Here is a 12912-nt window from a genome sequence, read left to right as displayed (position 1 = left end):
TCATCTCAGAAACCTAGCTCTTCAATTAATGCTTAAAATAACCCTAAGAGAACTTTACTCAGGAGCCAGCCACCCCCATCCTGGGGTGACATTTTGGAGGTCACTGAAAACAAGTGAGTAACAGAACATACGTGATCGCCCTTGTGTATTGCCAGGGATTTTCGTTATGAAAGTCACAAAAACAACTTCTGCAGCAATCTGCCTGAGTTTCCTCATTTGCAAATCAGTATGAACGGACCACCTCCTGCCTCGACACTCAAATCTGTAGTATCGTCAAAGGTGGGGGTGTGGGATGGAGAGCAAGTCTGATCACAAAAGACTCTACTGTAGGAAACAGGTGGTCACAACACTGCACCTTGTTCAAAATACCATTCGCCTTTTTCAAAGAGATATATTTTCAAAGAACTTAATAACTAGTACTGTTTCTGAGAAAATAAAATAAAACTCTGACCTGGCTCTTCACCACTTACAAAGAACTATTCCTTTATTTACACTCTTCACACAGCTCCAACCACTGTGGTTACTCCCACGTTCCAGATGGGGAATCCGGGTTTGCAGAGGCTCGAGGAAGTCCCCAGGCGTGTCCATACGCAAAGTGCAAAACAGGCCTCAAGCACAGACTCCAAGCCAGAACTCTGCTATTCTACCTATTTTTAGAATAACTACAAAAAGGCACGGTTTAACTTAAGGATATATAATGAACCCAACCTTTTATAAGCACGCTTTTTAAAAAGTGACCAGGGTAGCCAAGAAACAATCTAAGATTCCGAGACTGACTTAAGGAATTATTTTTCAGACCCCGGTTCCTGGGGCTGCTCCCTGCTGACATTAGCACAGTTTCCCAAACACACCTGATATAAAGAATCCCCCAAAACATGCGCTAAAAATTTAGATTTCTCAGGGCTTCCCTTAGTCTGAAGTGAGTCTGAGAATCTGCTTTTTTAATAAGCATGTGATTTTCAATGATTTCCCAAGTTTTAGAAGTTCTGTGCCAGAGATCAGACCTATCCAATGGAGGTACTAAGACTCTACTTGACACCAGAGTTTAACTGTAAACACTGAGTACACATATGCAAATTTTACAGTTTACTGCTATATTATGTTGATCACTGGCTATTTCAAATCTCTAAAACTTAAGGTATTGGGCAAACTCTCCCCCTGCCAATTTCTTACTATTATAAGCCTCTGCCCCATGCCTCTTACTGTATGGGGAAGAGAGGGAGGCAGAGATAAGATGGATTTAGGACCACCACAACTAAAATTGATACAGGGGACAGATGCAGTTATTCAACACTGAATAAAGCTCTCCTAAACCTCAAAGATGAGGGAACAGTGTCATCTCTTAATTCTAACTGTTAAAGAGGGGTCCTAGTTGAGCTGCAATCTGTATTCCCATCCATACATGTTAATTTTTCAGTGCTAACACTGCAATTTAAGTGTGAGTCAGTAACTCTGACATAAACGATGATTTTGCATCTTTTTCAAAACATTTGACTCACCTTTTATTGGTATCAGAAGTTCCCTAGAAGTTTCCTTCATTAATGATTCAGGTGCCAAATGATAAGAGAGACAAAGCAATGCTGTGTGTCTGCTGATTTGCAATCAAAAAGATGCACGTAATCAGGGGAAGATTTCATTTCCAGACTGAACTGCCCGACACAGGAACAAACCCAACTAGTTAGAAACGTGTAAACAAGTCACCACACAATCAGCACATACCTGAAATCCCCTTTTTGTGGGTTTTCTAAACCAGACCATTTTGGAGCTTCAGTTCCTTTTATTCCCTTTTTTGCTGCCTCTTTAGATGGGATTACAAAAATGCCAGTTGTCCCAGTAAATTCTGTCCCAACAACCTTCTTCCCTTCATCCATAATGGCACAAGAGGTTAAAGGGCAAGTATTCTGCTCAACATACATTCGGACAGTAACAGTGGTCAATATTTATTTACCCTTGGACAGATGAGCCGTCTCCTCTTCCATTTTCCTTTGCTCTTGGAGGAAGAGAGATCAGGGTGTCTCAGGGCCAAAAGACTCACTCAACTGAGGAAGCGCCGGGTAAGAAAATCCTGCTGATGGACACCCAGATAAGAGCAGGACTTCTCTCGCCCTCCAGATTGACCACGGCCACTGACTGGCTTTATTTCAGGGTGTAAAGAGAACCGGACGGTGTAGCAACTGGGTCAAGACATTAAGAAATCTCCCTCCCCCACTTCCAGGATGCCATCCATTGGGGACATGGCCACACCTAACTCTTCCACAGGCCTTGTGACAGGCACTCTGCTGTGACCAACGCTCCCTAATCCAATGGTACTTAATCAATTACTTAAGTTATGGAGTCACAAATTGCCAAGGAAATGAGAAGAGGTCAACTACGGTTTCCAAAAAGAAGTATCTCTTTAATTGCTTCTTGGAGTTAGGTAATGGATGGGAACTTGTTTCAAGAATGAGCATATCCAAAGGAAAAAAGAATTCACTCATCCTTTCCCTCATGACCCTGGGAGCTGCCTCCAAACCTTGTTACTCAAGATACTGAAAGACGCACACAGACCCAACATGACAAGGTCTTCACCTAATGCTAGGGGACAGTGGGGCTCAACCGGCAAAGTTTTCCAGGTATTTAAATACCACCACCTGAGAAAGCCTCTTGGCCCCTCTTCTGTAGCCCAAAGTAATGGCAAAAATCAGCAGATGAGAGACAATTATGTAGTTCTTCAGCTTACTAACTAGGCCAGGTCCCAGCCTGTTACATCATTCAGGCTAATCAAACGTAGTCACTGTTAGAGCAATCTGAAACTCCCGGTTCAATTAAAAAGCAGTTACCTTACCTATTAATGGCTTGTGTGGGGCTGGGAACATATCGCTGGGGAACAGACCCTCAAAGTATATATATTAACTATGTCCTTTTTTTTTTTTTTTGTAAAGGCATGTGATTTAAGGGCCATTTTCACGAAGAAATTTTTAAAGACAGATTAACTGTGTAATATACAATTTTGATGTCCAATGACATAGGAACCTGAGACCCCTCCCTACAGTGTGATCTCTGAGAACACACCAGAGCACTACTTTCCGTGTGCCTGAAACCTCCCGAGACCTGTCCTGCCACACACTGGCCTCCACCCAGTTCTCCTCTGGAATGTGCCACACCCTCCCTGCATAAACCAGGATAGTGACAGAAGGATACATTCTCTCCCTGCCCCTCCCAACACCTCCCCACACCCATTTCTGCTGGATCCGACAAGCAAAATTTATTTGAATCACCCGCTTAGTGGGAAGCTGCTCCTGCCTTTTCTCCAGCCTCCCCAGGGCCTCCGGGTCTGGGCTCAGGAAAGGGCAGAACCCTCCAGGCCTGCTGCTGACAGTCTAAGAAGCCACCTCCTGAATACATTATTCCAGTCTCCAGGTTCCTAACCCCTCTGACGGCAAGAGCACAGTGAACACATTTCCACCTGCACACATACAAGCATCAATACCACACTCACGTCTCACACCAAAGAGAATTCAATCCAACAGAAGTATAATGCCTGCAAGCCTAGCACACCAAAACCCATCTCCCCCTTCTGAGCAAATGACCGTACATATCGCAGAGGAGTCTCCACGGTAAAGAGCCCTGCCCACCTGCCATCTCCTCCACCATGCCTTTGGAATTGTCAGAGTCATGCATGTTTGCCGATGGTGCTCGTTCTAGTGCCTTCCCCTGCCCGTCTCCCGAGAAGGTTTCAGGACACCCACCCCCACCCCCACCCCCCGCTCCCCGGTGGCAGACAATGTCCCTATATATTCCCACTCTGTTTTGCAGGGGCCATAATTACCATCCGAGCATTCTTCATAATACCAGTCTAGTTCATAATAATCCGCTTCGATAAATTTCTGCATAGTCAGTATTCTTGCAGAGGAAAGAACGGACTTCACAGCACCATCAACGTCAAGTAAAACGCTGCCATGCCTCCCTGCCCTTCCAGGACACCGGGCAGAAGAGCATCCCGAAACACACCAGAATTAGGCTGTGCATTCTCAATGACAGTCTGGAGCCAGAACAGGAAAAGGGGCAGTGAAAAGAAAAATCCTACGGGGGAGAGGGAGAGTAGGAGGAGCAGAAAGGGAGGCAATTTGCAGAGCTATCGAAGACCCTGGCAGCCCTGCTAATAAAGCGGCACTGGACGGCAGCCCTGAATGGGAGTAGCCAGGATCGTCCTATCCAGACGCCCGGAGGGTGACGTCAGGGACACACACCACCACCGGCCGTCTCACTCGAGCCACGTCTCCTGCTCACTGCTCATCTTTCAATCTAACTGTTGCCATAGAAACTGGCTGGCTCTAAAAAATGATGCAGAGATGGAGGAAATGTCTTCCAAGGATGTCGGGAGCAGAGGCTGAGACATGCCACACAGGGAGGGTGCAGGCGGGTGGGGGACGGCTTGGTGCCATCACCTCTGACAAATGTGAGGACAAGCTTATTTGCTCTATTCTGGGTCACCACAGAAAGATTCTAAATTTGGAAAACACCATCTTTTAAAATCTGCAAACCATTACTTCTGGTTTTCTTTCCCCAACCTGATTTAAAACATTAAACATCGTTTAAAATTTTTGACCATACCTAAAGGAAATGTAAATTACTTATAAAATGGAAACATTTTCATTTAGATACAGTACTATTCTCTGCACATGCCTTTTCTCAAACTTCTGGGAAAGCAGCCTGCCACACACAGAGGGGATAGAGGAGAGCACCGTCACAAAGGGCTCAGGCAGCAGGACATACCGTTTCAGGAATGCTCACGCGTGCGATCAGAGTAAAAATACACACCAGAAGGACACAGCCCACCTGCAGGAAGATGTTTGCCTCTGGGGAGGGAGTGAGAGAACGGGGCTTTAAAACTGTCCTTATAAATGCACCTGTAATGTTTTATTTCCTTCAAAAAAGAGAGTTAACATTTATTAGTCCTAAGAATTTGACATGTTTGACATACTTCACAATAAAAATAAGGTAGTAGAGAATTAGACAGATTTTAGACCTACTATAGGTTAAAGTTCATCCCCTGAAACAGGGTTTGTCAACCTCAGCCCTACGGACATTTGGGGTTAGATAATTCTTTGTTGTGAAAGTCTGTCCTGGGCATTGAAGGATGTTTCGCAGCAATCCTGGCCCCTGCCCACTAAATGCCAGTAGTGCCACCCTCTACTCCCCAGATGTGACAGCATGTCTCCATATATTACCAAATGTCCCCTGGACACAAAATCACCTGGTTGAGAACCCTCCCCTAAACCAAAACTGCTTACTTCACTGGCCCATTGGCCAGGTACTATAGGTATCTGCTGGTGTCAACAGCAGCATATGTATATAAATGTGTATGTGTGTATCTATATATGTATATGTGTGTGTGTATGTGTGCCTGCTTGTGTGTGTGTAACAGAAAATTAAGAGGAAAACTATATATACGCACATACACATCTTATATACAGAATCTTGAGCAGAATCTATACTTTGTATTAATACAAATTTATCTCAATCTTCCTAAATGATTGGGAGCTGAAGAGCCTGTATTGCTGTGTTGTGAGGTCCTCAAAGCTGGCTTCTTGTCCCCTGCCTCTGTTCTAGAAGCCTCTCCCTGCTCGGGGGCACCCTCTCCTCACTGCAAGACCAAGCCTACCTTCCCATTTGCCAGGTGGCTTGCTGAGCCCATTTGGCCCAGCCTGTTCCCTTGTGGGCTGTGCGGTCTCCACCCTTTAGCACTATCAAATAGCAGAGCCTCAAATCCCAGAAGGGAAAAGAGAAGTTAAAGGCAGGGCACCCAACCACAAGCAGGCAGGGAAACCATCCCTGCATGGGGCAGAGGAACCACAGACATTGGTGAGGAATCTTGGCTAAAGTTATTAACACGTTTTCAGAAAAGTTCAGAAAACGAAGAGGACAAAGGAATGACACCATCCCTGGCCATGTTGGCTGCTGGCTGTCACCTGTACTCTGGAGGACCAGTGCCCCTCTGTCATCTCCTTTTCCTGCAAGGCATCTCCAACCTTACTCCAAATTCTTCCTGGTCAAAGTAGAGATCATATCCCTAGGCCTCCCTCACTTACTTTAATCCCTCTTCCCAACCCCAACCTGAATGTACACTGTAAGTTTTCTAGGACATGTGAGTATTTAAAGTTGTCGATGATTCTAATTCTTCCTGTAACTGCCCCTGTTATCTGACACATCTCATCTGTCCCTCTGGTCCTTTATCATCCCTTTCTCTGACAAACAGCCCCAAGCAAACCACCAAATGGCCCTCTCAGACATCATTCCTCAAAACACGGGAGCAGAGCTGGCATCCCCAGGTTTTCTGAAGTTTTGTTTTTGTTAAAGTTCCGTAAGGTATTTCTAAAAAGATAATGATAAACCTCCATAAATACACAAATCAACAGTTAACAGACTCCTCAGAAATCAGCAGCGTTCAACAGGTTCAATCCAATATGTCTGGGGAGGACGTCCAATATGAATGTGCAAAATGAAGATTTAAAAAAGAAACAGGAAATGCAAACGCCTCAAAGCACGACATGAAAGTCAGATGAGGACAGAAACCTCTTAAACAAAGGCTTGGCACATTTACCCTGCAGCGCTATGCATTTGTTTAATATTTTATTCATGCCCCGTCACCCATAAGAACAAATGAAAAATAATGGTTGGACAGACAGGCAGATGGATGGATGGATGGCAATGTAATTTCATAGCAGAAAGCATAGGCTTTTGGAATCAGATGGTCTGATGGTTCAGGCCCCTTGTTTGCCATCTTGGTGACCTTGTTAGACACATCAGTGTCATTTGCTAAATGGGGGTGACTGCAATACATGCCCCAGAGACAGGATAAAGCTTTCATTAATTAATGCATGGCTGAGCACCTAGCACCATGCCTGGGACAAACTGAGTTTGCAACAAATGTTAGTTATGAGCGTCTTCATCACTCTAATTCTTTGAAAAATGAAATAAGCCAGGAAATGAGCAATTAAAAAGACAGTACAAGCTATAATTAGAGAAATGAGGTAGAAACGCCATTTATAAGTTTTTCCCAGTGTAATTAATTCAAAGGCACTGGGTTCACAGTAATGAGCAGGAGTGACAGGCAGGGTGGGGGAAGGGGGAAGGGACCTTTCTAAACAGTGATAATGCATCACTGAGCACAACGTACATCAAGTCCGATGACTGCACATATCCAATTCACTTCTGAAGAAAATGGGAAAGAAACAAAACAGTGTATAAATACGCACAAAGAAAACATCGTCATTATGGATAAATTTTATGAGCCTCAAGCACTTCCAAAGTGAACTTCGACTTGAAAACTATTGCATGGGCTCAGAAGGATGAAGTCATACGTCCATAGCTCTGCAAAGATAGTTCCAAGATCAAAATCCAGGTCTATGTGGCTTCAAATCCACTTTCCTTCACATTAATAGTTCCAGCACCCCCTCGGCCCTGGCTTATTGCAGCTGAAGAAGCAACCTCCTCCTAACCAATCCTACGCTCTCCCATCACTGCCCACCTGAGAAAGTCAGGAGTGGAACAGGACAGGTACCAGGAGCAGTCTCAGATAAGCCTCACTGACACCTGGTCAGCCTCCTCTCGGTCACCTGCATCTTCAACCACACCATTTAGGATGCCGCCTGCCACACACCAAGCATCCAATGCTCTACATCCCACTTCATCCTCAAGTCCCTGCAACCTAATGACGCTCCCTCTGTGCAGACACGGAAAAGGGGCTCAATGGTTTGAGTCACTCGCTCGGGTTCACACAGCAAATAGAAGAGCATCTGGATATAAACCAAAATGGTCCACATCCTAAGCCTTTTCCACTTTTCAGTAAGTGATTGAGAAAATATCCAAGGATTATTTGCAAATGAAATTTGAAGAAGAAGAAAGGAGGAGGAGGGAGGGAGGAAGAGGAGGAGGGAGAAGAAGAACAACAATTAAGATAAAAACTCAAGTTAGCATCTCAGAGAAAACAAACTGAGAAGTTTTTTAAGAACAAAATAAAAAATGATCAGCAAAGTAAGGGTTAAATTAAAAATATCAATGTGACTTTATGATATTAAAAAAAATACTCTTTCCAGCTCTGTCACAAAAGTGGCCCTACAAGGACTCCCCTCCAACCCATCAGCAGCACAATGACACTCTGGTGCCCAGCTTTGGGTTAGGCCTTAACAGGGCTCCTTGGAGAGCTGCCGATTCCACGTCTTGGGGCAGGGAAAAAACAAGATGGGCCTGCAACACTAGGTTTTGAGAAAGCTAAGACCACTCCAAAAGGTCTGGGGTGGAAGTGATTAGGTATAGGAGCCATGGGCCAAGTGTCACAATTTGAACATCAAAAAGAGAATACAGTTAATAATGGTTAGAGGGGACAAGTTGAGTCTGTAAAGGCCATGAGTCCTCAATGAATATCAAAATGAAAAGGGGTAACCAAGTGAACAAGGCAACTGATATATAAAGGAAAGAAGGATATATTAGGAAGTTATTCTTAATCCATTTCAGAAAGCAGGAGAGGTGGGCGTGTATGGCTGCTCTGTTTCTGCCACTAATACCTTTTATAAAACATTGTACAAATATGTCTCTAAGTAGGATGGCTATGAATAAGCCAACCGGATCTGGAATGAGGAAGCAGGTACCAAGAACAGAAAGGCCCGATGCTGTGGGCACTAACTGCACCCGGGTAGGAGGAGGATCAGACCCAGGCTGCAAGACGATGGATTAGCCAGGAGGCTCCGGAAGAGAGCTGACTGCCCACCAGAACCCCCAATTCCTGGGAGATAAAAGCTCAATATGACCCTGCTAATTATAATAGCAAGACAAACAAACCTTGTACGTACTTTCAAACACATTCCAGATGAATGTGTCATTAGGGTGGGACAACGTGTTATGTCACTATAGCCAAACGTAAAGACTTGGTCATTTCAGGGAACGGCACCATGTTGAAAGTGGCTCCTCCAAAGATATATATATACCTCCACCTGGAAGCTGTGAATGTGGGGAAAGGGTCTTTGCAGGTATAATTAAGTTAAAAGTATGGAGATGGCATCATCCTGGATTCAGGCGGGCCCTAAATCCAATGACAAGTGTCCTTAGAAGAGAACAGAGGGGAGAAGACACACGGAGAAGGCAATGTGAAGACAGAAGCAGAGACTGGAGTGATGCAGCTACAAGCCAAGGGATGCCAAGAACTGTTGCCGGCAGCCACCAGAAATTCCAGAGAGGTGCAGAATGAATTGTCCCTCAGAGTGTCCAGAAGGAACCAACCATGCTGACACCTTGATTTTGGATTTCTGGACTCCACAACTGTGAGAGAATAAATTTCTATTGCTTTAAGCCAGTAAGTTTGTGGTAATTTGTTATGGCAGGCCTAGGAAAGTAACACAGCTACTCTGAGATATTATTTTCTTTCCAGACCCCTGAAAAAATAAAAAACAGGTTCAAAACTCACGAAGAAATTATTAAACCTACAGTACCAATGCTTAAGTTAAACTGGAGCATCAGAAATTTTGTTGTCACTGCTGTAAGACCTATATGTTCCCTTTTGGGAACATTTAAGAGAATCGAAGAGTTGGTCTGTGATGTTAAAGAGAATTAATTAAATATGTGTAATCAAATGTAAATGTTTAAAAGAATTTAATGAAATTTCTAAGAGTCTATTAGTTGTACTAGTATATGAAGATTTAAATTTATTTAATACAGTGAAAAGATGCATGAACACTAACAATTGAGACTAAAGCACGCCAACACAGTTATGAGTTTGCCCCAGGATGTCTCAGACCTCACAAATCTTGCCACATGCTACCTTCCTCCAGGCCCCCAGGCCCTCTGTGGCCGTAGGAACAAGCAGGTCACACTGCAATGCGCCCTCTGGGCTCCTCCCTGCTGCTAGCAAGCAGAACCACCCAGCCGCCCAGCCCCGTCTGGAGCATGCTCCCAGTCCTCCCTGTTGGCCTTCTACCTGCAGGCCAGGGCAGCTGGGACGCCCGAGACAGAAGAGAGCAACATCCACAAGGGGCTTCTTAATCTTCCTCTTGAGCGGGCCACGGGGCTCGTGTGAAATGCAGCCTCACAAGCAGGCCTTCCCTCCATTTGCTTCAGAAAATTAACTGAACAGGATGCTTCTGTGGAGTTCTCTTTCTGCTCTTTGTTTTTTTAAACGTTGCCACTGCCAGTCACTGAGCACCCACGGCAGAAGGCAGGCTGCTAATGAACAGCTTGCTGTCAACTACCCCCCTCCCAAACCATCTCCTCCTCATTTCAGGCACAGGAGAAGCAGGCACCCATCCCACCTCCGGGGGAATGCGGGGGAACAAACCCTGACTCCTACGGAACATATCCAAAAGCAGGAAGGTGGCATTCGGCGGAGCACCACAGAGCCGAAGTGCATCCTGGCCTCAGTGCAATTCTCATTAAAATCGACCCTATATCTGAGAGGACGGAGAGAAGAGAAAGAGCTCAGATGTGCTGGGGCATCAGTATACAACCCACACGGTTCTGAGTTTGCCTCCTGCCAGCCTGGGAGAGCTGTATGGGAAATCTCACTCCTATGACCAGAAGGTCATATAGCAGATGCCATGGGCTTCAAAACACAAATAAACCAGAAGCTCAAACAGCCCCAGTTTCACTCCTGCCAAAACTCAGCTGAATGAACCAGCACAGCCTGAGCCCATCGCTGGGAAAGAGCGGATGGGGTGTGAGCTGAGCTGTCATGTCAATTTCCCACCTGAGTCCATTCCAGCTTTGTCTTAGACGTGCTGAATTAACAAGAAAAGGAAAATGGTCAATCTGCACAGAATTGCTTGCCAAGCGTTTTTCTTCTTAAAAAGGAAAAAAGAAAGATACTCAACGCTGGCATCTGGTTTGGTAAGAAAGAACGGAAGCTGGCAGGTGGCAGGTCACAGAGTAAGCCCAGGGACCATGAGGGCACGTCTGCCCACCAGTATGAGTACCTGGCTGCACCGCTCACCAGACACTGTGCCATGCGCCCTGGCGTGGGCTGCTTTTGATCCTCTCCCCAAGAAGGGTACCCTCAATTCCCCCCAGCACCTGGTGCCCAGCCTGGGTGGAGGCATCATGTCCTTGTGTGGATAACATGTCAGAAGTAACTATGCAGCCAGGGTTTCTCTGCTTGTACCTTTGACCCTGCAGACATCTATGTCAGCTAAAAGTGGTGAAGATTGGCCCCTGGAATAGTCTGCTCGTGTGAGGGGCAAGCAAGAGAGGAGAGAAGGAATGCACCACCATGCCTAATTTAAAAAAAAAATTTTTTTTTTTTTTTTTTTTTTTTGAGACAGGGTCTTGCTATGCTGCCCTGGTTGGGATGGAACTCCTGGCCTCTCGAAGTGTTGGGATTGCAGGTATGGCAACTATTTATAAATACATTATTATGTGTACATTTTGTTATTATTTTTGTTAGCAAATGATAATAAATTTTTCCTGGCAATTAGATAACCTTTCCACCTCAGCACAACCTCCACCCCACCACCCCTGTAAGTTATCTTTTACTTCCTTCATTCAACCCTGCCCCACACACACCCACGAGTCTGGAGGAGAACAGACTCCTCATTGTCCTACCAGGCACCCCTCGCCCAAATACATACACACACAGACACATAGAGACAGACAAACACACACACACCCTCACACCACACACGTGCTTCCTCTTAGATCACCACCTCATAAAACTATTGCCCACCCCCTTCAGAAGGTCAGCACTGTATGGTATTTACTCATTTACTCCGCATAGCCTGAGTGCATATTGTGATGTCTATTTTTGTTTCACTCAGCATTTTAATTAAGATGAAGGCGATCTTTAGAAGGTGGCAACAAACAAAACGATCTTGTTATTCCATATGTGTGGGTTTTAAATTTTGTTGTGTTTTTACAAAAAAAGACAAGGAAGGAGAAAATCTTTTTTTTTTTTTAATTTAAAAACATGTGTCTTTGCATTTTCTCTTATTTAACAGGCATTTATCAAGCACTTATTTAATGCAATGCCCTGGGCTAAGGATGTCGGCCCATTCAAGCAGACACGGGCTCTGCTCCAGGAATTTACTCCCTGAATATGGTGATTATTTTCAAGAATTTGCAATCTTTTAGAATTTAAGCCTTGCACATATCTAAATCTTAACAAGAAAAGTTCTACGTAATTTAAAACATACTTAGAGAGTTTTTAAATATTTCAATGGTGTTCAGTTTGAGAATTCTTAAATTTTATCAAGGAACACTTTTGACCAGAGAGTGAAAAATCCTTAAACACACACTTCAGAGAATCATAGAATGTTTAATGCTGATTAATTTCCAGATAGTAAAACTGAGTCCCAAAACAGTTATAAATGATTTTTCCAAGGTCACACATTTAGTTGGCAGATGATGAGACAAGACCCTCCTTGACGGACACAGGACTGGTGAGTCTCCAATCACTTTTATCCCCCAAGGACCATTCAGAAGAAGAAAACCTTCACTGTAAGCAAAAGTTACCCAAACCTCAAAGAGACATCACCTCCACCTCCCCTACCCAGACTAGCTGCATCTCTCAATTCTAGTCAAACTTCTACAGAAAACGTGTTACTGTTCTCTCCCATGAAACTGCCACTGGTAAAAAGTTTGAGAAGTTGATCCCTTGATGACACTTTGAATTAAAAAAAAAAAAAAAATGTGTTTCTTGAAATGATTTGCCACACTCACATAAACTTTATTTTATTTTAGAGACAGGATCTTGCTCTGCCACCCAGGCTGGAGCGCAGTGGCACAAGCATAGATCACTGTAACCTTGAACTCCTGGGCTCATGTGATCCTCCTGCCTCAGCCTCCTGAGTAGCTGGGACAGCAGGCACACCAAAGCAGGCTAATGTTTTTCATTTTTTTGTAGAGATGGGGTCTCACTATGTTGCTCAGGCTGGGCTTGAACTCCTAGCC

General features: G+C 44.5%; 1 protein-coding gene across 8 annotated transcripts in view; it reads right to left on the bottom strand.

Moving 5' to 3' along the window:
• The window catches only part of TRAK1 (trafficking kinesin protein 1), a 116278-nt gene that overhangs the window by 60573 nt on the left and 42793 nt on the right, over positions 1 to 12912 (bottom strand). For 3 of the 8 annotated variants that reach the window (XM_069475567.1, XM_069475568.1, XM_069475571.1), the window contains exon 1: positions 3809 to 3872. The exons of the other annotated variants lie outside the window; for them this stretch is intronic. In XM_069475567.1, coding sequence (XP_069331668.1) covers positions 3809 to 3872 — 64 coding nt within the window. Of the gene's footprint in view, positions 1 to 3808; positions 3873 to 12912 lie in introns of those variants that run through there. 8 annotated transcript variants of the gene reach the window in all.

This window comes from Eulemur rufifrons, chromosome 7 (assembly GCF_041146395.1).
Source record: "Eulemur rufifrons isolate Redbay chromosome 7, OSU_ERuf_1, whole genome shotgun sequence".
NCBI lineage: Eukaryota > Metazoa > Chordata > Mammalia > Primates > Lemuridae > Eulemur > Eulemur rufifrons.
Note: the sequence above shows the minus strand (reverse complement) of the source record. Positions and strands in the feature narration are given on the sequence as shown.